The sequence below is a fragment of the Zalophus californianus genome, chromosome 1, assembly GCF_009762305.2.
Source record: "Zalophus californianus isolate mZalCal1 chromosome 1, mZalCal1.pri.v2, whole genome shotgun sequence".
NCBI lineage: Eukaryota > Metazoa > Chordata > Mammalia > Carnivora > Otariidae > Zalophus > Zalophus californianus.
Window position 1 is genome coordinate 58,115,386 of NC_045595.1, and position 27,065 is coordinate 58,142,450.

Sequence of the window (27,065 nt, forward strand, 5' to 3'; positions counted from 1 at the left end):
CTGGTTTGAATAATTTCAGCATGCTCTGGGGCGCAGGGCTGTCCCTCGTTATCCGGTACCTGGCTCTGGGGTGCTTAGGGCAGGGGGTTAGTGCCCTGGAGTGCGAGCGCCATAGAGGAGGGGTGCTGGGGCTCTGGGGTGGTCAGTTTGCATATGGAAGCCTAGCTCACAGTAAGTTCTTTCCCATCTCTAGAAATTGGTGAACGCTGGGAGGGGCAGTGTCTCTAGGGTCAGATGTTAAGGCGTCAAAATAGAGAAAATAAAAAATAATAAAAAATAAAATAATAGTACATAGAGGTAAACAAAACTCAAAGCATGTGGGATCAAGGTCTGTGGCGCATGGTTCTTTAAAAAAGATACAGGGGAAGAAGAATCTGAGTTGCATGTGCAGACTGTTGCTCAGTAGATTCCGTCTACATGGTGGGAAAGGAAATGTATCACATCCACTGTAGCCGGAGTCCTGGAGTTAAATCTCTTTGATGCGTGTCCATTATGGAAATACTGCCTACAATTCATTTCAACAGGCATTAATCAAGCACCTACCCTCTGCCAGGTCTATGCACAGAGCCCTGAGGCAAGTGCAGATGAGTAAAATGGGATCCTTGCTTGCCAGGACAGCCTGGTGAATATGGGGTACATGCACGCTGAACTTCCTCCTTAGTTCGTGTCCATAGCAGACATCACTAATCACGCACAGCACTCTCTTCTGCCCAGTCCAGCCAGACTCGCCTTAGAATCCTCCACTGCACAGTACAGTGGGGGGGGGGGGGGGGCACTCATCCAAGCTTTTGTTTGTCACCCTGGCTCCAGGGACCCTCAGGGCATGGGGGAGGGATGGTGCTGGAGGAGAGAAAGAAGGGAAAGTCTCATCAACTCACATGTGACAAAGACAAGAAATGCTCTGGGGGAAGGGAAAAATCACACCTGCTTCCAGGGGATCACAGCTGACTTCATGGAAGTGATAGGATTGGTGCCTGGTCTTAAAGGGCTTTGCTCCTGGCCTGGCACAGGAGTGAGGGCTCCGCCGCAGAGGGGCTGGCTGTTCCCTGAGAGGCACGAGGCAGGAGGTATGGGTGTGCTCTGAGCAACAGTGAGCAGGAGGGTATCAGTGGGGCTATAGGAACGTTTCTCCCGAGGCAGAGGGACGTGTTGGAGACTTTAGTGGAGGCCCTGAATCCTGGGCTGGAATGTGCAGACCGAGTTCTGGAAAGTGGGCCACTGCAGGATCAGAGCAGCTTCCAGAAGCGGAGCAGGGCAGTGCAGAGCAGGTTAGAGCTGGGAGAGCTTGCGGCAGGCAGGGAGGCTAGTCAGGAGGCCGTGGCTGGTGAAACCCAAAAGGGGCCTCCCCCTCCCCGCCCCCACAAGCGACCGATTCAGGAGGCTGTGCCTCTGGAAATCCAGAAGGAATCGGGGATCAGCTGCTAGCTGTAGGGACAGAATTAAAGTCAAAGACAACAGTGCTGTTTGGGCCTGAATGATTTGGAAAGACGATGGGGCCATGAAGCGCCATGTGGAAGCCAGGAGGAGAGCCGGTCTGGAAGCAGTTTTAAGGAGCCACAGGACAATTGGGAATCTTTCGGACCAGGGGCTGTCAAAACAGATCTGCAGCTCTGGAAAGAGCCAGGAGCCAGAGACTGTGTAGCTAGGAGACATCTACACTAGGAGGAGAGCCAGAGCATGGGAGCCACGGACAGGAACAAGGGCAAGCTGGGGAAGTGCCCGGGGCCTCCTGCACGTAATCCGTAGAAAGGATAGGCAGATACTGTAATGCTCAATAACAGGAGCTAACTCCCGAATAAGCGGACTGAGGAGAAATCCAGAAATAGACTAGATTCAAGTGAAAATGGAACTGTCGCCTATGACAAGGATGACCTCACAATTCAGTGAAGTAATGACTTCAGGACTTTTGTTAAGACAATTAAGACCCATCTGCATTTCGCAACTCAATAGAAGTGATGGTTACACAATATTGTCAGTGTCCTTCAGGCCACTGAGCTGGACGCTTAGAAGCGATGCATGTAGTTTTGGGTTATGTACCTGTTGCAACAAAAAAAGAAATGAAACCATACAAGAACTCACAACATATGACTGTCGACACCCTTTAGAACCCTGAAGTGGAGAAAGCCTTTATAACCAAGAATCAAAATTCAGAAGCCATAAAAAGAAAGGATTTATTATTTGGCTATTTAAAAGTAAGAATCGCCTGCACAGCTAACCACAACGTAAGTGAAGTTAAAGGACAAAAAACCAGCTAATATAGAAGAAGCTCTTAAATATCAAGACAAAATGCAAGACAGAAAAAAATAAGCAAGGACATGAATTCTCAGTTCACCACAAAAGAAATACAACTGGCTCTTGAAGAATGAGATGTTCAAACTATACTTTCTCCCCTATCTTATGGGTAAAAACCCAAGCGCCAGTCGACACGCTTTGTTGGTAAGGCTGAGAGAGACGGCCTTCTCCCATACCTGGGTGATCAAGTCAAGACTGGATATCCCATGTGGAGGGGAATTTGGCAGAAACTACTTAAGTGACACGGGCACGTACCTTTCAACCAAGCAATCCGGCATCTAGACATATACCCCGAGGGCACCCCTTCACCAAAGTGAATTAGAACACCCCCCAGGCTATTTATTACAGCCAGCTGTGTGATAAACAAGAGATTGGCTAGCACACAATTTTTCGACGAGAGACTGCTTGCAGAAACTTTCATTCACTCATGCAAAGGGATACCATGCATTGCAATGTATTTTTGCAAAAAAGAAATGCTTTTAGAGAAAACCAGAAAATAATTAAAATGGTTAACCATAGGGAGCAAGAGAGGACAGGTAGAGTAGATAGGCATAGAAGTAAGACTTCAGGGGTGCCTGGCTGGCTCAGTCGTTAGGCGTCTGCCTTCGTTCGGCTCAGGTCATGATCCTAGGGTGCTGGGATGGAGCCCTGCGTCGGGCTCCCTGCTCAGCAGGAAGCCTGCTTCTCCCTCTCCCACGCCCCCTGCTTGTGTTCCCTCTCTCGCTGTGTCTCTCTCTGTCAAATAAATAGATAAAATCTTAAAAAAAAAAAGAAGTAAGACTTCATTGGATGAATCTTTTTATAAATTTCTAACTGTTGTACCAGGTCAATGTGTATCTATTCAGAAAAGAAAATTGAAAAGCAAAACTTATAGCTGGAAACAAATTTATTTTGAAATTAACAAATCTAATTATATATCAAATTAGTAACATAAGCATACAGAGGAAATAATTATGACATATTTGCAATAACTTGAACTTTAAGCACAGGACTGTGGCATATCATTACTGAACTATATTCTAAGGATGGGGGGCAGAGAGAACGGGGAATTATTGTGGAATGGGTGTATTAGTCCGCTCTAGCTGCCATGACAAAGCACCATAGATGGGGCAGCTTGAACAACAGACATTTATTTTCTCAAACATCTGGAGGCTGGAAGCCCAAGATTGAGGTTTTGGCAGGGCTGGTTTCTTCCGAGTCCTCTCTCCTTGGCTTGCAGATGGCTACCTTCGGTGTCCTCACATGGTCTTTCCCCTGTGTGCATGCCCTTGATGTCCCGTGTTCTAATCTCCTCCGCCTATAAGGATAGCAGTAGGATAGGGTTAAGACCCACCAGAATGGCCTCATTTTAATTAAATCACCTCTTTGAAGGCCCTGTCTCCAAATGCAGTCCCATTCTGAGCTACAGGGGTCTCGGACTTCAACGTAAGAATTTGGGGGTGGTGGGGGACACAATTCAGACCATAACAAGGAGTATGGAGTTTCAATTCGGGAAAGTTCTGGACGTGGATGGTGATGATAGCAGCACAGCACTGTGAATGTACTCAAGCCCACTGAACTGTATGCTAAAAAGTAGTTGAGATGGTAAATTTGGTATTATGTGTATTTTACCACAATAGAAAAATAAAAATAGATTTAAGGAGGGAAAAAACCCTCAGGGGTCGAGGGAGCAGAGGGTGCCATTGAGAAGGTGACAGCTGGTGGGCACTGGGCACCATGTGACTGTCAGAGAGGTGGCAGGGTGGGGGCGGGGCGCATGGCGGGCAGCAGGACAGTAGGGAACTGGAGCTTGCCCTCTGCCCAGTGACCTGAATTTGAGGTGCAGGCAGCCTGTCAGTTCTAGGCAGTAAATCCTTACCCTTTCTATCTGTGAAATGAGTGTTGCCATCATTATTTCTGTGACATCTGCTCCCCGCCCCCCCACCCCCCCGCAGAGGTGGCAGGAAGGGTTTGGGCAGATACTCTGGCTGTGTGGCCCCTCTTCTCTGGGAGCTCTTTCTTTTTTGTGATTTTCAAACAGTCGCGTGAGCTGCTTGCAGCCTGAATAAGGAAGCTGCAGCCGCCAGCATGCTGTTTCTATAGCGACTGATGTCCTTCAGAGAGGGAAAACGTGGAGAGACCCTAAGAAAAGAACAAGGGGAAATGAACAGCACAGAAATGCGACAGATCATAAAATCCAGGAGGAATACGCTGTGACCTAGTTTTATCGCAGCTTCATTGAGACTTCTGGCAAACACACTTGATTATTTTATCTCATTGTGTGTTTGTCAGATTGTCATCACTGAAAGCTGTAAAGTGAGGTAACAGGATGCAACACTTTACCTGGTGAAAGGCAAAAAAAAAAAAAACCAAAACCCAAAACAAACAAACAAACAACAACAACAAAAAAGAAACATAACCGTGAGGATTAAGGAGCTGGGAAAACCCCCAGAAAATTCTGAGTCCTGTCAATTTCACTCCCAGCCACTGGTAGAAAATCAGGCCTGGTGAGACTCTGTGCACCTGTCCTTCCTTCCTTGGAAACAGCCACAAGGAAGGCATCCTGGCTGCGTGAACAGGCTTTGCAACATTTACATCCTGGCATATCACTTCCCAGCTGTGTGGTCTTGGGCACTGGTCCTTAACCAGTCTGTGCTTCGACTTCCAAAGCTGTAAAACGGGAAGAGAATTCCCACGAGGGAGAGTGATTGGAAAGAGAGGATTCCATGGGATGATACATTCGGGTCCTCAGTCAAGAGTGGCGGGTAATTGTGGCGGGGAAACCACTGAGCTTGTGCAGCAGATAGCCTCCCGGTAACTGCAGGTCTCTCATCTCCCGTCCCTTCCAGTTGGCCACGGACAGAGCGAAGGAGAGAGAATGGTAGTGTCTGACTTCCAAGTTTTCATCAGGGACGTGTTACAGCACGTGGATACCATGCAGAAAAACTACCCAGGGCTTCCTGTCTTCCTTCTGGGCCACTCCATGGTAAGTAGACCACCGAAGACCCTGCCCAAATCAAGCCCGGTCCCCAGCCTCACTGTGGGTAGGAGGTGTGAGAACCCCGTGATGAAGGAGAGGGGCTCTCCACCCCATCCGCTCTCTGCCTTGCTGGCACACCCGCCTCTGCGTGCCCTGTACTTGGAGCTCCGGGGCAGTTTAGTGCTCGGGACAAGCCGGGTTCAGCGTCCTGGAGACAGCCCCAGAGGGGGCTTCCCATCGGGGCCCAAGGCGCCAGGAGGCTGCCTGCCCGTCCTTCCTGAGGACCTCTGGTGGGGGGGCGTCCTAGGAAACCAATCTTTTTTTTCCAGTTCTATTAGCCCCTCGGTGCCATTTCATAGTGAGGCTCCCAAGGGCACTTCTCCCTGCAGAGCCATTTCTCAGAGCAGAGATGGCTTTCAGTCAGCCAGAAGCCCAGGGAAAGCGCCCAAACCCTGGGTGCTTGCTCCCGCTTGTACAGTACAAATGGGAACTGGGGATATAGTCTCTCCCAGGGAAACAATTCCTTAAAAGTCATTCAAAATCTTTTCCACCTTTTAAATGTATACGATCCCCTAAGAATCAACCAAGTATAATCTTTAAATCCACGACCCGCAAATTGGTGGCACATCTACCCCCGGACAACCTGACAGGTTGGCTGGCAGAGAATTTTGAACTGATGAAATGTGAAGGTGGGGTGCAGCGGGGGACTTTTCACTCTGGGGCAGGGCTTCCGCCCCCTTTATCGCAGCCTGTCTTGCTTCCTGTGTTTTTCCCTTACCTGCCCAGCCTCTGTAAGCCTTTGTGATTTCAACACTGGCCTCCACCTACCCTCAGCTTCAGGCCCCCAATCAAGGCCTCATGCTTCCAGCACCATCCATGCTCATTAAGTATTTTTCTTGGAACCGAAATTTCTGGGACATTGACCGAACCAGGGGGAAAAAAAAGAAAAGTAGAGCAATCTCTTCTTATAATCTGATTACAAAAGCAAAAATCTCATATTAAGGCTGACGGAATGGATGCATTGGGGGTCTGCCAGCTTTTGGCTTGAAATGAAGTAGGAATGTGTTGTTTAACTTGCAGCCCACAAGCAGGAACCTTATTTATATCTCTCTGAAATGTTTGCTCTTGGAAAACCCAGAGAAAAAAAACATGTGTAATAAAATAATTGCAGATCCAGTTTATCCAACATTTCATGGTGTCTATTCCAAGGTAGACCTCCCCGGGGCTCCAGGCCAGGCCTGCAGCTCAGAGGAGTGCGTTGATGGTGCTTATTAGAAATATGTGTGCTGGCGGAAGCCAGCACCCAGCAACCCTGGCCTGTTTTTGCTTTGCAGGGAGGTGCCATCACCATCCTCACAGCCGTGGAGAGGCCAAGCCACTTCTCCGGCATGGTCCTCATTTCGCCTTTGGTTCTTGCCAGTCCTGAGTCTGCAACAACTTTCAAGGTAAACGGACTTCCAGTTCTGGGCGAGTCCTGCAGTGCCTGGGACCTGGGGCGTCCACAAGGACATCCTTTTATAGCTAGAGTCTGGGCGAAAGGGTCAAAGTCTGTTTTTGGACTTTCATGCATTACTGTGTGAAGGTTTGGACAAATATCAAACATTGTTGCCACTGGGGTTCCATAATTTCTAAAGTCAGGTGTGTTTTGTTCCTTAGAGATGAAAAAAGAATCATTTCCTGTCTGTGCTTGTTTTATTGGTGACAGTTAAACAGGGAAAAGGTGACACGGGTTAGGAATCCAGCAAAATAACCTTTGTTAACAATCTGTGTTCAGGGCCTGGGCTGATTTTCATTGAATATTTGCCAGCTTGAGCCAAAAGTGCCCAATGAGTGGAACTGCAGGCAATTTGTAACGGTGACATGGAGGCGAACTCACGGCAGCTCTGCTCTGGCCCAGAGCACTTTTCCCCTCTGACTCTAGGGATGCATCCCCTTGTTTTAGCCATCATTTTGTTGTCCCGGTTATACTGGTATGCAGTGGCATGTGTGTCCATTCCCTTGGCTCTGGAACTTCGAGCTCCTTGGACATGGCAAATGAGCTAACAAATACAGTTGACCTTGGAACAACACAGGTATGAACTACAATGAGCCTACTTATACATGGATTTCATGGTGCTGTAAATATATTTTCTCTTCCTTATGATTTTCTTTATTTTTTTTAAGATTTATTTCACAGAGAGAGTGTGCACAAGCAGGGGGGAGGGGCAGAGGGAGAGGGAGAAGCAGGTTCCCCGCTGAGCAGGGAGCCCGATGGGGGGCTGGATCCCAGGACCCTGGGATCAATGACCTGAGCCGAAGGCAGACACTTAACTGACTGAGCCACCCAGGCGCCCCTCCTTATGGTTTTCTTAATAACAGTATTTCTTTAGTTTACTTTATCGCAAGAATATAATGTGTGATACGTACAACATACAAAATATGTGTTAACCAACTGTTTATGTTCTCAGTAAGGTTTCCAGTCAACAGTAGGTAGTAGTTGGGTTTGGGGAGGAGTCGACGTTCTATATGGTTTTCGGCTGGGCAGGGGTCTGGCACCCCTGGCCCTCGAATTCTTCAAGGGTCAGCTGCACTACCTAGGAGCAGAACAGGTGCTTTCTCTCTGAGAAAGGAGATGAAAGCATGGTGTCACGGGACTGCTTGTTGTGAACGTGGGTTGTGAATGTTATGGACTCATCCTTTAGGGGCCTGGGGTTTAAGAGAGCACATAACCAAATGAAAGTGGAGAATCCCAACCGCATGGATCCCCAGGGAAAGGTTAATCTTATGCCAATGCCATGTGGGGCTGCTGTCTGAGCCAGTTGTCAGGACTCTCAAAGGACTCAAAGGGTGAGGTGGGGGTCATGGGGCCATGGGGAACTGGGTAGCCATCAGCCCATGGCTCACCCCCCTTTCCCTGGCCTCACCATCAAATGACGGTAGGACATTTAAATAATTGCCTTAGCTCTGATGCTTTCAGTATTCTCCCGAGGACCCAAATAGGGGAGCACAGCACAGGGAATGAAACCTTATAAAAATGTCTTCGAAGTGTTTCCTCCAGCCCACAGCCAGAGATGGGTGGGCAGGTCCTGTGGAGAGGCTTTCCTTTAGATAGAGAGATGTCACCAATTTGAAATGGAGACAGGCTGAGCAAGAGAGAAACCTGGAAGTACCTGATAGTTTAACCAGAGAACAATGATTTACTTAATTTGCAGAAGCATAGAGATGCCTAGCTTCTTTGAATTTTACCCCATTTGAAGGCAAATCACCCCTGACTTGTTGAAATCAACTATCATTAGTAAATTTCAGGGCTGTGTGGGAGGACAGCAGTGGAGGCAGAAGTTACCCTTGCCTATGCCATGGAAAGAAATGAAGGTAATTTCCAGAACCATAGGTAATGCACAGACGGGCTACTTCATGGTCATTGACATGTGCAAGAGGATGGGCGACCTCCTGGATGGCTCCCATCATGACTGTGATTATATAGCATGAGGCCAAATTGCTCAAATCAAGGGTTTTTTTTCCAAGTAGAACAAGAAAGACCAGGGTCACAGCGGAGAGGGGAATTCTCACAGCACCCAATGTGCTCTGATTCAGGAAGATTTACTCAGTTCAGTGAGCGCCAAGCATGTGCCCAGCTTTCCTGTGTGTTACCGCCCTCGGGCGAGGCTGTGCCCTTGTTTTGTGAATGGGAACACTGAGGCTTGCGCAGGGCGAATGACTTGCCAGGATCACACAACTTGGGTGATTAATTTGAATCCGGGGCTGTCCGCTCTCCATCTAGGATGTTTCCCCACAGAAGAAAATAGGTATTTTCTGCCATGGGCGTTCTCCATTAGAGACCAGCCAGCGACCGTGGGACTTTCCAGATAAAATGCACAAGGGAGTCATGGTGGCAGGGCCCGGAGCAGGGCCACAAGCCTCCCCCTCAGAGTCACTAGCAGAGGTGGAACTTGCAGGGGAGGCTGCCAGCGTGACCTCCCGGAGCCCTGCGCTAATAGATCACCTTGTCAAATCAGGAACCAGCCGTCCCTGGGGGTGCTGGTCTCCTCCTCTTAACCAAGACAGATTGGATTTCCTGTTGCCCACAGACCTGAGGACACATCCTCCCCACCATGAAATCTGTTGCTGCCCCTGGGTCTTGGGCGATTTTGACTGACAGAGTCTCTGATTCATTTGCCTCCCTGCCCCTGGGTTTTACCTGCGCACATCTAGTTTCTCGTGACGGCCTTCCTAAAAGTGTCTCGTAGAATCTTTGTATAAAATTTAAACATCGTTAGAATAATACATTCGCAGTGTTCAAACTCTGAAAGACGAAGAGGGGACAGACAGCAGGCAGTCTCTCTGCCCAGCGGAGGCGGGGCCTGAGTCTCCATCCACTGGGACGCATGGGCGCGCTCCATTCGTTCCTGTGTTTTACACAAATGAGAGTACCCCCTCTCTGTGCTTTCCGCTGGCCTTGTTCTTTTGACTGGCTTGTTCGTTTTTGTGGGTTTGGCTTTAATTTGGTTGTTTTACTCTTGCGGCTCCTTCAGGATTAACAGGAATAGTTCAGGATAGGTCCTGGGTTAGGTGAGGTCTCCGTGACAGACCTCCGAGAGAGACAGCTTCCCAGAGACCACCCCCACCTGAGAGAGTGGAGGTGGAGGAGGGGACTTCCCGGGGCCAAGCGACAGAGCGCAAAGCCGAGTCTTGGCCTCCTGCCTCCTCTCCCGGAGCTCAGCCCGTGGACTGTGCCAATGGTTTGTTTCATGGCAACAAACTCCTGCTGGAGAGATTCCCCAAATCATCAAAGTGGGCAGCAATGAGGCACCCGAGTCTTTGAGTATAGACAGGCACGTGGAAGGGGACAGCCCCCACCCCCTGGAATGTGGGAACACCGATTCCCCGGCCAGACCGCACCGCCCCCCACACACCCTGCCAGACCTGCACACATCTGGTCTTACCTCTATACTCTTTTCAACAAGCTGGGGTATATTTAGCCTGGAGAACAGACAAGGAGGACAGAGGCTTCTGGCCCCCAAAACACTGTGTTTAGGATGTGGTTGCACAAGGGAAGGGACAGCAGGAGAGATTTGGAAACAGTATCCAGTATCAGAACGAGCCTCAGCTGCTTATGAGGCCATTTCCTGGGAATTATCTCCATGTCCCAAACCCTGCGGGCAGCAGGGCTAGAGTCATTCCCAGGGAACAGAGGCGAAACCCTTGGCTGCCCAGCTAGTAGGGTGTGTGAGTTAGACTTGGCTGTCCTCGCTTGGCCTTGCCCTGGGCTAGCATGCAGGACTGGGGACAGGTTGCAGAGCCACTCACTTTTCCAGGCGGGGGTGATGAGGAACACCCGAATTCCCTCTGGGCAGTGCCTGGGGTCAGGGCAGGGGCTCAGCCTGCCAGGAGGGTAATCTACTAAATGATCTTCTCTGCCCCTTGCCGGGAGGTTGTCCCCTGGGATCCAGGGTCAGGGATGCAGGAGCCAGCCCAGAGCTTCCAGATGCTTCCACTCCCCATCAACCTGGTCCTCGGTGCATGACCCTCCCTGTCTCAGTTCCTTTCCGCCACCACCCAGTAAGGAGAGAAAGTCATTCCCAATTCACAGACGAGAACATGAGGCCCATTGTCTTGCTCAAGGTCAGCTTGTGCCCCAGCCCTGGCGGGCGAGCAAGGCAGGATGCTCCCTTTCACCCCAAAGCATGCCTGCCGTCAGCTTTGCTTGACTTGAGCGCATTCTCATCTGTTTGTAGTCACTGGGCTCCAGAAGGCCCTGGGGACAATCTGGGGGCTGGGGGCGGAGGGGAAACAGGAGGCAGCAGGGGAAATGGCCACTCTTTCACACTTGCTGTAAAGTTAGACCCAGGGACCAGGACTTAAACTACCGTCCTGAACTGGCCTGTGAATCTGGCCGCTGTGATGAGCCTGGGGCGAGGGGGCGGGGGGGGGGGGCAGTGTTACCTCTGTCCTACAGGTGCCTGCGCCGTCGGAGCTGGGGGTTCAGACTTCTAGACGCTTGGCATTCAAGGAACGAGTCATCTCTCCAACACATCTTTGGGGAGCCCCTGCGATGCGTCAGGCACGGGGCAGACAGCGGGGAGCACCGGCTGCCTCCTCCCCAGCTCGGCTTACGGGAAAGGCACAAGGGACTTTCTAGTCTCAGCTGGCCTGAGGGTGCGTTCCTCCACCACCAACAAATTCTGGGCTGAGGGTGCCTGAGTGTCTCAGTTGGTTAAGCGACTGCCTTCAGGTCAGGTCATGATCCTGGAGTCCCGGGATCGAGTCCCACATCGGGCTCCCTGCTCAGCAGGGAGTCTGCTTCTCCCTCTGACCCTCCCTCCTCTCATGCTCTCTCTCTCTCTCTCATTCTCTCTCTCAAATAAATAAATAAATAAATAAATAAATAAAATCTTTAAAAAAAAGATTCTGGGCTGACCCTTGCACGGATGTCACCCTCACAGAAGGCCTGGCGTTCTGGCCCTCTTTTGCACAAGTCAGCTTGCTGGAGCCACTTTTGAAAATAGCAGTTATAATTCCCTCCTTCATGTCAAGTCTTTCAGTGGCAGAGGCTTAAAAATGATCTTAGGGAGCCATTAAAACCTTTTGGATCAATAGAGGCATTTGTGTAAGTCACTAGTATTTAAAGTGATGGGCGCTGCACTTCATCCAGGAATGCCCCAAGGGCATGTCAAGGGCTGGTGACACACTCTAGTCCCTTGCTCATCGGGAGGTGGGCCTCACTTCTGGGAGAGTTGTCCTTTTTGGGAGATGCAATAGTTTGGGGTTCTGGCTGTGACTGTGACGTTTGTTGCAAAGCTGCGGGTCACACTTTTCCTGAAACCTTCACTCTGAAAAACATCAGCAGGTGCTCTCTCTTCAGTCAGCCAAGGAGTATTTTTGAGTTTCTCTTGGGGCCAGAAGCCAGAAGGGCAGTTAGGGAGGAGCTTTCTGGGCACCAGGTCTCAGGTAACCTCCCCAGCAACCCTTCGAGGTCTGTTTCATTATCCCCATTTGAGAGATGAAGAAACTGAGGACCATAGACCTTCTTGGTGATTCAGAACCAGAGTTTGAATCCAAATTTGCCTGGCTTTCAGTCTTCTCTTTCTGGGGCTGGGGGCTAGCAACTTTGGGCCCATTAGCTGTAGGTCTTTGCCCCCAAATTATCCTCTGGTGATAAGACCTGGGGTCCCTGCTGAGTCAGCACCACTGGGTGGCACAAACCTGACTTAGCCTAAGGGGGTCATGATTTGTGGGGGATCGCACCTCAAGGGGGGCTGTCTGGGGTCGCCCATTCCCGGAGCTGAACCCGAGGCTCTCTCCACACTCCTGCAGGATTATCCGAAGAGCCTGAGGGAACTGGCAACGAGGTTATTTTCTTTGATTCCAACTTCTTTATGGGTGAGCAGCACCCCTCCCTGGCACCTCTGCAGACTTCTCTCACCTTCCCCTTGGAAGTAGATGGGGGGCTCTGCCGGCTGGTGGTGGAGGCTCAGGGGGATCATGGTGGGATGCAGCGGCAGCCTCCGAGGAGCCTGAACAAAACGGACCCTCAGGGTGTGGGCTCTGTCAGGCCCTTTCCAGCCCCGCTCTTTCCTTACTACATGGCCCTTCCTTACTTCATGCCCCTTCTCAGCCCTTCTGGCTCTCGGCATCACACCAATCAACCCGCTGCCCCTGCTCAGTTCATTTTGCCCTGCCTCACCCTTTCCTCCCCCGTTAGCCTTTAGGCTAATGGAATAAACAACCTCTGAAAGAACAGCAGGGAAAGGGAGTATCTTTTGCAACTGTTCCAAGCATCCTGCCCCTGCAACCTTCTTGGATTTTTTTGTGGGGAAGAGGCTAATCAACTAATTCTTTTTTTTTTTTAAGCTACATTATTGTCATCCAAAGATTTGCCTTTACCCAATTGCGTCTTGTTAGAAATGTGATGTGAAACTTACCATGCAGCTTTAGAAAAAGGGCTGAGGGTCAGGGCCGTCCAAACAGCTTTTATCATGGCTCCTTCAAAAGGACAGCATGCCCTTCAGAGATATTTGTGTGCCACCCCAACCCTGTCCAAACCAGGATGGGACAGGGGCACTTTCTCTACTCTGACTGAACACTGGAATCACCCAGGGAGCTTAAAAAAAAATAAAATTATTGACGCCAGGGCCCCACCTCAGACTAATTCCATCAGAATCTTTCAGGGTGGGTCCTGGGAAGAGGCATTTGTGATGGCCGCCCATCAACCTTCACAGCCCACAAGAATGCCCTGGGGTCCGGTGACAATGCAGCCCTAGATCCAATAGGCCAGAGTCCCCAGGAGCTGCGGGTGCTGCTGGTGCTCCTGGTCCAAGGACCACACTTAGAGCAGGGAGGCCACAGACTATCCGGAAGGCGGAGGGCCGGGTGGGGGTGCCGTGCCCACCGCCAGTGTGCTAACTGGATGGAAGGACCAGAAGTTTCCAACAAGAGTGTCGTCTTCCTCTGGTCCAGAGACCAGACCCTGCCATTGTTCATTTGGGGATTTTTGTTTGTTTTGTTGTGTTTTGTTTTTTTTAAGACTTTATTTATTTATTTGAGAGAGAGAGCAAGAGAGAACACGAGTGTGATGAAGGGGGGAGAGGGAGGGGCAGAGGGAGAGGGAGAAGCAGACACCCCCCCCCGCTAAGCAGGGAGCCTGACCCGGGGCTCAATCCCAGGACCCCGGGATCATGACCTGAGCCGAAGGCAGACGCTTAACCGACTGAACCACCCAGGGGCCCCGGGCATTGTTCATTTTGTACAAAGGAAATACTTCTCCAGAAATGGCCCTCCTCTTTTATTTTTCCTCCAAGACTCTTTTCCTAAAAGCTTCCTTTAGCTGCAGAAAGTTCCTCTGTTAAGAGAAAGTGAAGTGTTCTCTCAGAGAGAGGACAGTGCTCCTCTCCAGCCGGTGGGGTCCTTCCCGGCCCTCTGGTCCCCTCCCTCAGCCCTGTGAATCCAGAGCCACCGCGCTGCCTTTTCTGGTCCTTGTCAAACCTAAACCATCAGCATCTTCTCCTGGAAATGGGTGTCTTCGCACTTTGGGGCATAAATGTTTTGGTTTAAGAAACACCAATGGCAGGAGCATAGATTCAAAGATGAAGGTAAGTCTGTCTCCTCACCACTGGCTGGCCCCTGTGGGCTGGGGCCACACAGAATCAGGTGATGGCCACAAACATAAATTGTTGGCAAACAAGCAATCAGGTGGTGGGCTTAAGGGTGCTGGCATGGATGCTGTGTGGGCTCCCTCCTTCACTTCGCTATAGGCCAGCAGGGCTGCGGAGCTTGTAGGCCATCTAATCTGGGAATGGGTAGGAAACTGAAGGGTAGAAAAACAGCGGTGTCCTCAAGCAGACTGGGCCAGACCAGATGGCCACACAGGCCAAACATGTCTGGCGATTCCGAGGCGTGGCAGGGCCACACATGGTCAACCGTCCACCCTTAGGCCCAGTGAGGGAGCTGTGGCAAGAGTCGCTGAGGACGGCGAGAGGTCTAGATGCCCGTTGTGCAAGCTTTGGGCTACACATTAAGTTCTTCCCTAACAATGTCGCCCTTGGGCCAGTCCCACTGGAAGAAATAAGTCCCACAGAGGCCACGCTCCCGATGCCGTCAGAGCCCAATGGGGGCCACGGGGCACAGCGCTTTGCCTCCCTGCCATGTGTGGCAATGTGCTCCTCATCTGCTATATTTTCTCTTCATTTAAACTTTTTCTTTAACCTTTAAAAGCACAGATCCCAACTCAGGTTCCCAGAGAAACCTCCAATTCCTGGAGTTCATAGACCTTTGGAAACACCCAAACCCTTTCCTTTGTCAGAGCTCCCCGAACTCTGAGCTGTCCCGGTCCTGTGCTCGTCTGTGGGGCTGGCCCACGACCCCGCCTTGACTCTTGACCCCACCCCACAGGTCCTGTCCATCCCATGAGGCCGCAGACTGTGTGGCCGAGTCCAGGCCCTTCCCCAGTGCTCCAAGTTGGATTCCCTTCTATTTCTATGCTAGACTGTCACAAGTCAGCTCAGGGCTTGGTGTGGTGCCTGGCACGTCGACAGCAGCGAGTTGACGTGCATGGGGTTTGCTGGCTTGGACCGCAGGGCATGGGGTGCAGGGAGCGAGGCTGGTCTTCGAGGCAGGGAGCTCCCATCCTTACCTGAAGCATGGATCTGATCCCTGGCCTGATCTCCCTGTCTGAGAGACAGTGGTGTGAGGTGACATCCTGTTTGTACAGCCTGAGGACACGGGATGTTTTATAGCTCTGAGTGTCAAGTGGGTTGGGGGGGCGGGGCGGTGTACAGCAATGTCTCCACAGAGAGCCTCAGTGACCGCCGTGTGTGGTCATCCACAGGAAAGTGGAGGCCCCCACTTACACTCATACGGAGAGAGAGTAACCAAGGCCAGTGGCATGAGAGGAAAGCACAGTCTCGCCCAGACTCTTGTCCCCATTCCCAGCTGGCTGCGGGGTGCATGGCTGGGCCTTGTTTCCTTGTCTGTTCAGTGAGGATGAACCCCCACCTCACGGCATCTGTGTCAAGATAAAAAGACCGGGCACCTACAGCTGTGTGCAACACACCAAAGATTGTCACTCAGTAGATGTTAGTGCCCTCGCCCCCGCGGAGGGTACCGAGGGGACATCACCTCTCAGCTCTGTGATGTGCGCCTTCCACACAGACCGAGAATTCACCACTCACCACCTTCCATGCGATTCTAATTTCAGCATGTCACAGCTCACTCGTAAAATAGCATCTTTCACCCCTGAGTGTCTGTGCACAGTGCAGAAATGAGAACAGCCCCCCTCGGCAGGCAGAAGTGTGAGATCCAGGCTCACACGGCTCCTGGGCAAACACCAGATCCTGCCGGAGAGATGGGGTGTGGAGGCGAGGCTTGTTCCCGCATCAGGCTCAAGTTCAAGGAGCATGGATTAAGCACCTACTGTGTGCCAGCTTTTGTACACAGTGGCCCTCAGGGGGAGTGCCAAAGTCCCCACTGGCAGCTAAGGAAACAGAAGCTCCGCTATGTTCAGATCCTGTGTCCAGGTGTGCCAGACTGCACAGCCAGGGATCAAATCAGGTCTCTTTCCCTCTGCCACACATCTCCTGATCAGGCTGGTGACTATTTCTGTTTCCCTCCAAGAGAAACCAAGGCAATCCACAGATTCTTTCCGATCAGAGCAGGCTCCTCTGGGGTCTTCCGAGCTCCCCCACTTCACAGGTGATCTGGGTGATTCTGCTCCTGCTGTGTATTTTTAGGAACCCCAGAGAAGTGACTTGTGCCTAAGAACTCAACTGGGCAGCTCCTGCAAAGAATTCCAAACCACAAGCGATGAGGGCGCTTGGGAGGGTGGCCACACAGGATCCGGAGCAGGCAAAAAATAGACATGGCATTCCTGCCGTCAGCCACGGCGGCCCACCTCCCACCCGGCTCACCCACGGCACAGATCCGAGCCAGACTAAGTAGAGGCTGTCTGAATCAGAGCAGGGGGAGTCCCAGGCTGTTCAGCCTTGGGAGGCGAACCTGGCTGATGTTCAGCTTGGGCGTCACTTTTCTTAATTTATTGTAAACTGTCCCGTGGGCAGAGCTGGACGTGGATGCCACCGAACTCACACCCCCTGTTTTCCCCTCCCCACTAGGTCTTTGCTGCGAAAGTTCTCAACCTTGTCCTGCCAAACATGTCCCTGGGCCCAATTGACTCCAGCATGCTCTCTCGGAATAAGACGGAGGTGAGTCTTTCTGAAAACCTGGGGGGACCAGCGCCGGTGGGAAACTGAGTGGTAGTTCCATCCATGGCTGTCTCCCACCCTTTCGCTGAGGCCCTGCGTGAAGTGATGGGGACATGGAGATGCATGAGGTGCCATGTGGCTTCAGGATTGGGTGGGAAGGGACAGGTGGTTATGATGCCCCAGGTGTACCCTGAACATGCAAAGGAGCAAATCAGATGAAATTGTGTGAATCAGCCAGGTTTCTTGTGGCTGCAAGTGACAGAAACCCAACTCAAAGTGATTCAAGCAAAAAGAGATATTTATTGGTGGATGGAACTAAAGGCTTCAGGCATGGCTGGATCCAGGGGCTCAAAAGTCTTGTTCACCATGTGTCTCTCCCCAACTCTCATATCCCCTGGTTTGGCTTCATTCCCAGGCAATCTTTCCCAAAGTGGAAGCAAGGATGGTCACCAGCAGCTTTACCTAAGCAACCCCAGCAGAAAGACAGTTTGTTGAAAAGCCAACAAATGTCTCAGGGCTGATTCTTACTGGCAGACTGTCCGGGCCTGACTTATTGTTCAGGAAAAGGAGTGGTGTTGACCCCATCCAACCTCATGGGCTCAGCGTACAGAAGGGCAGTTCCTGGGGGGCAAATTGGGATGATGGTAGCAGATTGGATGCAGGCCAGGCCAAAAGTCATATGTCCATGGCTTGGGAGGTGGAAGCTGGTGCCAGAGCTGGAGGGGCTTCAGAGGAAGCGGGTTCCCGGCAAAGGTAACTGTGCTGATAAAGACCTGGCACGAAGGGAGGATAGCTCATTTGCGGAACAGTCAATAGTTCGGTTCAGCCACAGCAGAGAGGGCAGCAGGTGACTGGCAAGGGGTAAAGTGAGGTCAGATCATAAGGCACCTTGTGAACCCCTTCTCCTAAGAGCCACTGCCCTGCCAAGAATCCATCACAGCCCCTGGATGTGGGGCTACCTTAGAGCTGGGCTACCTTCTCTAAGAACTAAACCAGCTGAAAGGAGCTCAGAAAAGGCAAGGTGGCTTTGAGAGAGAGAAGGCAGGAGGTTTTGCTATCTGGTTAATGTCACCACCTCTGGGACCAGGCACCAAGGTCAGCAGGGACAAGAGGTCAAGGTCAACTCGTGTGCCTGAGATAAGGTGCCTGAGTATAGTCCAAAACCCCAGAGATTTGGATTGGTCTGTTAAGAGACTGCTCAGTGAGCCGGCCCAATTCCCATCTAGTTGAAGTCCAGCACTTTCCACTCTGCCTTTGATTGGGGGCCGGACAGGTGCCGGGAGCTCATCCAGCCACACAGCAGCCCCATGTTGCACGTGAGCTGCAGGGGCTAGCCTGAGAGCTTAGGTGGGTGTGCTCCTCCACCTGCTCTCTCTGTGGGGGCAGGGAGCCCGGTGGGCTCATGGCCAGTGGACAGGAGGCAACCCTGGGCTTCTGGAAGATACCAGAATTATCTTCAGGATTAAGCAAATCATTTTGCTACTCTTCTGCCTCAGTTTCCCCTCTTACCTTAGGAATTGGAAACCATAGAATCATTGGCTCCGCAGGGCTCCTGGAAAATGGAGTGGGGTGCTCTGGTATTCCCGTGGCTTTCCTGGGTTTCCTCAGGACCTGAGCACTCAGGTTGTAACTTCATTGTAAAACGAGTCACTTAGAGAGTAGACAACTAAATGGGGATTGGCCTTAATGTGTGGGAAGAAGTCTTGATCAGAGGTCTGACTCCTGGACCACTGAGGGCCACCTGTTTGTAAATGACACTGGCAAGAGACCCTAGGGGGTGGCGGGGCCTGTGGGGGGCCCCCCTGGGATGTCCCATCTGCCCAAGTCATCCACATTCAATTGAAACTTTTAATCCACTTTTAAAATCTACAATACCTCCCAAAGCCACATTTTGGGGTCAAATTTGACCCCCCAGGATCAAAGAATATTTGAGTAAAGAAAAAAAATTTCATTTCAAAAGGCCAATCTATACAGTGAAAAGGCACCACTTTAGGACCCAGAAACACTGAAGTCAAACTAGTGCTGTTCGATCTAATCCTGATGTGTGTGAATGAGGTCGGCATTAACCCCGTTACACAGATGAGGAGACTGGGACTCAGTGGTAAGTAGGGGTTTACGTTGTCCAAGGGGCACAACTCCTCAGGGCCAGAGCTGAATCCATCTGATTGAGAAGCCAGGCCTGGCTGCCTCCTCCTAGCTACCATGGACAATCACTAAGCTTTTTTTCCTGCCTTACAAGAGCAGGTGCACACAGCCCGAGGCTGTGGGCTGTGGCCCGTGTGCGGGGTTCACTTTGTGACGGAGGCTTCTCCACCTGCCGGTGTCCCGAATAATGGCTCTGGCTTGAATGTGCAATCTCTAGTAAGACCAATTACCTTTGCCTCAGCTGTGCTAGCACAACAATGAGGGAGAGCGCGCGCACTCCCTTTGACATCTTTGAGATGAAACGTCCAGGTGCAAATTCAAATTGTTTATCTCACACCTGAAGGTACTTGGGCAAAAAGGAAGGGGGAAGAAAAGATAATGACGTGATTCCAAACCCTCTTTGTTTAAAAGGAGCAAATTTCAGAGCTTGTATCTAATTCTTGAGATAATGGAAAATTCCACTGAAGGCCTTCAGAAAACAGGAGTCTGGTGTGAACATAGAGCGAGCAGGCTCTTCCCCTCCCTGTCCCTCCCCCCGCCCCATCCAGCCCGCACCCCTCCGCTGCGCACCCGCATTCTCAGGTTTCTGAGCGGTCAGGCGAAAGGGGTGAATCTTTAGAAATGCTAATCCATTTCCCTGCTGGGAAGACTCGGAGGGAAGGCTGGACTCCAGTTGGAATAAACAAGGAGCAAGAGTTCCCATCCCTCCGCGGAGAGAATCAGCCCCTTGCTTGTTGCAGCTCTGAGACTCCGAGTCCTTTGAACATTCTGCCTGAGCCTTAAAAATAGCAACGCCCAGGGGGAAAATGTGTTCAGAAAAGGCACCTCCCCGGATCTAACATCAGGGTGTCTTAAGGCCCATCTTTCGCTAAGATATTTCCCATGGAAGCCTGCAGCTATAAAAGCCCCCAAAAGAAAAGAGACATTCGCCTAACAAGCTCACTAAAGCAGGACCCGGTGGAAGGGGCCTCAGGCTCTTGGAAGATCTGGAAGTCTGTCTCTGGGAAGCAGGCTAGCTCTGTCATCCGAATGTCAAAAGCCCGACCTGCATTTGGGCTTTACTGTGGCAAGTGTTCTCACAACCCACCCAGGCGTCATGGCCACCAGCCCATGGAGGCCCGTTCTCCCAGCACGTGCGAAGCCTCCAGGAATACAGGCCGAGATGCCTTACATTGTCCCAGCACCAGCCAGTGCACCACTGCCGTACCCTTCTTCCGAGTCACACACCCTAGCCCTTGTGTCCTGCCACAGCTCCCGGAAGTCAGTCTTACTACCACTATTTGCATTTGTGGAGCGTGGGCCCAGAGAGGGCAAGTCACTTACCCAAGGACACGCAGCTACTAAGTAAGGATTTGAGCCAAGATCTCTCTACTCTGAGCCAAGTGCCCTTGGCATTAAAATCCTGAGAACAAAGAAGTTGCCACTCGGGCATTTTTTATGTTTGTCTACACATTTAGCATCCTTGGTCAGAACATTAGAGTGCTGACGTATTCACCATTCCACCCTCAACCGTGGGGTTTTCACAATATGATGAATCCCTCCCACTCTGAGAAGCCTTGGATGTTCTAAATAGTTCTCCGGCCAAGGACACTGGGGCAAGAGGCGAAGGGGGGAGGTTGCTGACGATCTCCTCACACCCTCAAACCACTGATAACCACCCAATTCCACATGCACAGAAGGCACTGCTTTCTCTGATTGCCAGCCTGTGAACCGGGTAGAGACTGGGAGGAAGACAGGGCTGTGATTATGATCATATCCTCTACGAGGGGCATCTGCTGTGTGTACATTGAGGCAGTGTGTCTTTGGGACCACGTCTCTGTGTTCTATAAATACGCTGGCTGCCCTCTGAGCACATCCTGGCTGCTGGCACTCCTGCCGGTGAGGCCATATGGCAAGATCCAGGCACCCGCATTGCTGTGAGCAGTGGCCAGCTCTCTTCCTTTCCTTCCTCCAGGGGGGCGCCGCCCTAGACCCCCACCCAGCGTTTCAGAGGTGCCCCGCGCTGAGGGTGAGGCTCGCCTGCCCCTCTTGCCCACATGGCTCCTAGCCCCACTGCGGGGAGGCTGTATCTGCCCCTGGCCCTCAGAAGGCTCCTGCCAGGACTTGGAAAGCTCGGCCATCGCTGAGGCTTTTGACTAATTGTCACCACAGCTAAAGATAGGCCTCAGCCTCCCACTCTGTCCCCAGGACACAGCCTCCCACAGAAATCCCCTCTGAGAACCGGTTATTAACTTTCCAGTATGCCCGGTTTGGTTTGCTGATTTTATTTAGTGACTCTCCATCATTCCTAGCTTACATTCCCCGCAGAGGACTTATCTATTTGAAGCAGCTAATAATTTACTAACACCTTAAAAAACAAAAACATAACGGGCCATTAGAATGTCTCTTGGCATGTCTGTCTCCATATGGGAGTGGCCAGCAGGGAGCACAGGAATGGGTCTAACTTGGTCCTGTGCCTTGCATGAGAGGTGTCTGTGGACCCGCCCCCCCCGCCCCCCCCACCCCCCCCGCATGTTTGCTGCTCACAGCTCTCCTCCCGCCACCAGCTCTGAGAGAGGCAGGTTCCTGCAGGCAGCAGGCAAGCCACTGAGTCAGTAGGGAGACCGTCAGGGCTAGTCCCAGCTGCCAGCCAGACCCACGACCACGAGGTGCTCTCCCTGCCCTGTAGCTTCTCTCCCAAGTACCCTCACGTGATCCAAGAAGAAAGAAACTGCGCGCTCGGCTGGGTTTACATGGGAATACCATCTGGGCCAAGATCTCTCAAGACACCCTCCGTCACCTCAAAGCCACCTGGGAGCTAAGATCTGGACCCCCATTTTCGTGAGGATTGGATGCAGCTGACTTGCTAAGCCTTGGCATAAATGGCCCAGCCAGACACAAGCCCCAAACAGCGGACTCTGCCCACAGGGGTCTCTCTGCCCCAAGCCTACCCAAGAGATGTTTGGCTCCCACTGGCCAACCTGAAAACCGGGAGTGTAGGGAAAGGAGTTTCCTCCTCCAGCTTTAATTATGGAAAATTTCAAATCTACAGAAAAGTCATCATGGTAGTACAATGCCCTCCGCTATGCTCTTCCCTGAGATGCACCGATTGGAAATATTCTGCCATGCTTGTTTAATCCGTGCTTAAATATGAAAATATCAATATGGATATCTAATTTTATCTCTTTTAAATTTTATTGTGGTAATATACACAGAACATAACATTTAGCGTCTTAACCATTTTTAAATGTATAGTTCAGGGTCATGAAGTACATTCACAGGGTTGTTCAGCCATATGCACCATCGTCTCCAGAACTTTCTCATCTTCCCAACCGGAAACTCTGTCCTGAGTAAATGGTAACTCTCTGCTCCCCGTCCTCTCCAGCCCCTGCCAGCCACCATCCTATTTTCTGTCACTATGAATTGGACTATTCTAGGGCCCTCATATGAGTGTGATCATATAGTATGTGTCCGTTTGTGACTGGCTCATTTCGCTTGGCACCATGTCCTCAAGGCTCATCCATGTTGTAGCATGTGTCAGAACTGCTTTTGTAAGGGCCGTTGAGCTGAGCATGTCCGATGGACACCTAGATTGCTTCCACCTCTTGGCTACTGTCAATAATGATGCTGTGAACATGGGTGTGCAAATATCTCTTCCGAGACCCTGCTTTTGATACTTTTGGGTTTATGCCCCAAAGGGATTTGCATTTCTCTAATGACTAATGATGCTGAGCATCTTTTCATGTGTTTATCAGCTATTTGTGTATCTTCCCTGGAGAAGTGTCTATTCAAGCCCTTTTTGTTTTTTGAATTAGGCTTTTTGTGTTTTGTTGTTGTTGAGTTGTTGGAGCTCTTTATATATTCTAGATATTAACCCCTTATCAGTATATGGTTTGCAAGTATTTTCTCCCATTCTGTGGCTTGCCTTTCTACTATGTTGGTAGTGTTCTTTGATGCACAGAAGGTTGGATGTAGTCCAGCTTACCTACCTTTTTCTTATGTTGCCTATGCTTCTGATATCGTATTCAAGAAGTCATTGCCCAATCCAATGTCATGAAGTAGATACACTGTTTTGGCTGAACCTTTTCAAAATAAAGTTGCAGACACCAGGATCCTAAACTCCTGAATACTTCAGCGTGTATTGCCCAAGAGGAAGGAACCCAGAGGAGGATAATTACATGTAACCCCATGCCATCCATTATCACACTTTGGACAAGTGACAATAATTTCCTACCCCATTCTCTATCTAGACCATATTCTGATTTCCTTAGTTGCCACCAAATTTTGGTTTGAAGACTTGCGATCATGTGATCTTGCTGTTTTGTGACCAGCAGTTAGGGAGGTGGTCCTGTAAGATCCCTGTAATGCTTTCCTGTTCCCCTTGCTGTTTATTCAGTTCCCGGGCCTCTGAAGAGGTGGCTGTGGTGTGACTGGGTGGAGAATATGGTGGCTGCTCTTCCCCTTCTTTTGGTGACCACTCAGGAGCTGTATGTGAGTCTGGGGTCACAATTCAGGGAATGCCACTCCAAAGGAGCAAGCAGGGTTGCCTGTCTGCATCACTTGTGGTTGTGAAGACCCTCAGCCCTCCAGAAAGAAGCCCCAGAGACTTGTGGGTTTGTGCAAACCGCCTGCGCCCATGTGCCCAGGGTCATGACGTGCCAGCCCAGCTCATGGCTCCAAAAGGCAGAGACCAGAATGTCCAGGAGTTTAAGCTTTAATAGAAAAAGTAATTCTTGGGAAAGAATGTTCAGTAATTCACATGCTCTTGATTAAGTGGTAACTCATACACGTAGGCTGATCCTGATTAATCCTTTTTATATCCAGAAGGGAACTGCAGTGTCCTTATTTCTGATGGTTCTTGTCTAGCTCAAGAATTTCAAGCACCAAGGTTGGGCACCTACTCTGGTAGTCATAGCCTTGGGGCTCCTGGTGAACAGGGCTTGCCTTCAGTTGACCGAGTTGGGGAGACTTTGGGCCAAGTTAGGCAAGACCCTCATTTCCCCTCTGCCATCCTGCAGGTGGCACATCAGGTCAGCAAACTTTCATGGAACCCCTGCTTCGGGCCAGGCCCTGAGCCAGAGGCTGGGAATACCTGATGAGCCACCCTGTCTTCCAGGGTCATAGGGACAGAAAGAGACACCAGTGGTTCTGGTAGAGGACAAAGAGGTAGGCTGCGGGCTCGGTGGGGCGAGCATAAGCTTTGCAACAAAGTCCAGACCCAGCTCCCCGACTCTGTCTCTTTCTTTGTGCCCCAACATGACCTTGGAAACCACACTCAGTGTCACTGGTCCTCGGGCACCTTGGGGGCCAGGCTGCAGCCCGGTGCGGTGTAGACGCCACAGAGATGGGGGCTGTCATTACCACATCTGTCCTTACAGATACCAGAGCCTTGGGGACAGAAGTGCCAGCTTCCCCAGTGGTGTCTGGGCATGGGTCAATGGGAGGAAACACTTGAACTGGTCCCCGAGAGGGAGCAGAGCCTCCCCAGTAGACAGGAGGAAGGACACGGGAAGGGGCATTCCGGAAACTGGAAATGTCAGGGGCAGCCGCAGTCTGTAGGTACAGAAGATGGCACAGGAGAGGACACGTGGACAGGCAAGCTTGCACTGGCGGCCCCAGGCGAGGCTGTCTTCCACGTTCAGTATGTTCCGTATTCAGGCCAATTTTGATGGTAAATTCTTATTTGCGTTTAGAATATTCCACAAGCCTGGCAGTCATGAGAACACAGCCCCACGAGCCCCAGGGAAAGCAACCGCCAGCAGCTCCAGAGAGCTGACCTTTTGTGGAGGGTGGGGGTTCATCTGTCATGCCCAGCCGTTCCTCGTGAGATGAAGTAAAGAGGGACCTTTTCCTCTAGGCCTCCTGGTGTCATTCCAGCTGTGATCAGCCCCTCCGCCAGCTGTGGGCCAGGGAGCCTGCTGCGGAGGTTCCCAGGGGCCACCCAGGGCCCAGAGGGTGGCTTCTCGGGCGGGTGGAGGAAGGTCGGCTTGCTCATGCGTTCAGCCGCCCAGTGTCTGCCCCGGGGAGCGGGGGGGGGGGGGGTTGCGGCGAGGCTTGAGTGCAAGGCGCGTAAACACCTAACCGCCGTCGGGGGGCCTGTGTGGGGCTGGTGGGGGGCCGCGAGCCTGAGAGCCTGGGGAGGAAGGCCTCCCTGAAGGGGTGAAGTCGGCCCAGAGGCCCGAAAGCCGAGTAGACATCAGTGAGGCGAAGAGCGTCAGGCCGGACGGAGAAGCACTGGAGGGGGGAAAGGGAAGCCGGTGCACGGAGGACAGCATTTTCACCACTACAGATCGCCTCTCCCACCATTCAAGACAAAGATGGAGCATGAATGGACTGCCTCTGCAAAGACCTGCCAGTCCATTTTAGGCTCCCCCAGGGTTTCCCAAAGATCATTTGGATAGAGTTGCCACCCCCCCTCTCTCCCCTGCAGGCCAGAGAAGGTGATCTGATTTTTCCCGTGAAGAGAACAGCTGGATTAACAGAGACTAAACAATGGAGGAAGGAGGTGGGGACCCCAGGACGGACGGGCTCTAAAGCACAGGTGGACGTGGGAGGCTTCCAGAGGGACGGGGAGAGCTCCGAGGGAAGGAGGGCCAAAAAGCCCCAGCCGTAGGCACATCTATGGGTACTCAGGGGAAATCACAGGAGATTAGGCCTGCAGGGCTACATTTCTCTGTGAAGTGGGAGACCATGTCCTGTGGGTCTGGGCCCCGAGGGTGCCCCCATCCTCTTCAGCAGCTTGTGAAGGAAAGCAACCTCTGGGACCCACCAGGTCACTTCACTATCTGTCAGGCCCAGATGTTTCTGGTCCTCACCAGGGATCCATCCCTTTCTTTTCTGGGGAGGGCCACCTCCACAGCTCCTGGCCATCTGAGTGCACAAGACCCACCTTTACTTTCTCTTCTCTGGACAGGGAGCATAGCCTGGTGAGTGGTTAAGAAGGCTAATATGGAGCCCAACGACCTGTGTTCTTAATGCTGGCTCTGCCCCTTACTTGCTGTGTAACTTTGGGTGAGTCACATCGCCCCTCTGAGCTTCGGGCTCCTCACGTATAGAACAGTGGTAATAATACTAGTCCCTGCATAGGGTTCCAGAGAAGTTTCAATGAGCAAATACAAGTAAAGCACTTAATATAGCACCTGGGACAGAGTTAAGGGCTCAGTATGTGAGTTATTTTTAATATAATTCAAATCAAAAATTAAGTTTGCTTTTCATCACAGACTGGTTTTCTAAAAATACGTCAAGAGAGTTGACTGTAGGGGTGGGGCCTATATTTTGTTCAACCAAAAGTTTAAGAAAACTCCCTGCTGTGGGTTGCAGCTATATTTACTGTGCTTTAGGGCAAAGTTTTCTTTCCATAGAGGGACCAGGGGCAGAAGTCAGAAGTCCCAGTTGGCACATCCCTCGCTTGGCACAAGTTCAACTTTGCTGACAGCCCTCAGAGCCTCAGACAACAGTGAGGTACTAGAGGATCGCTAAACACACACAGGAGGCCAGGAAAATACTCATAGTTTACGAGATTATAGCCCAAGGAGAATCTTTGATGTCCCCTCCACGGGGAAATTGAGGCCCAGGAAGGAGAAGGGCCTTACCCGAGGCCATGTGGGTTGGGGTCTCTGAAGCAGACTCCACTCTACTTCTAGCAAAGAGTGGCTCTCCTCCCCTTGCTTCCCAGTATCGGGCTCAGATGCACCCACATATCATCACCACCACTGTGGACCAGACCTGGGCTTGGCACTGGGGCTTTATCATTTCACTGAATCTCCCGAGGCACTTCCACTATTATCCCATTTCACAGATTGGCAAATTGAATCTAGAAGAGAAGAGCCTTGCCCAGATCACACAGCTAGGAGGTGTCAGGGCTGGTGGTCCTCACTCCTCTGGTCTTCCTCATATCGTTCAGTCGACTACCCCAAGAAAAAGGACTTCAAGTCTCAGCCAGTGGAGGTGCCCCAGAAGTCATTCAGCTGGAGCAAGAATTCAGTCGCCTGGACTCAGATCAGCCTCTGGCTGGT

At 51.4% G+C, this 27,065-nt stretch overlaps 1 protein-coding gene across 4 annotated transcripts in view; it reads left to right on the forward strand.

Annotated features, from left to right (window-relative positions):
- Window positions 1–27,065, forward strand: part of MGLL (monoglyceride lipase) — a 128,854-nt gene that overhangs the window by 91,809 nt on the left and 9,980 nt on the right. For all 4 annotated transcript variants that reach the window (XM_027583621.2, XM_027583620.2, XM_027583619.2 and 1 more), the window contains 3 exons: window positions 5,121–5,257; window positions 6,586–6,696; window positions 16,837–16,926. In XM_027583621.2, coding sequence (XP_027439422.1) covers window positions 5,121–5,257; window positions 6,586–6,696; window positions 16,837–16,926 — 338 coding nt within the window. The remainder of the gene's footprint in view (window positions 1–5,120; window positions 5,258–6,585; window positions 6,697–16,836; window positions 16,927–27,065) is intronic.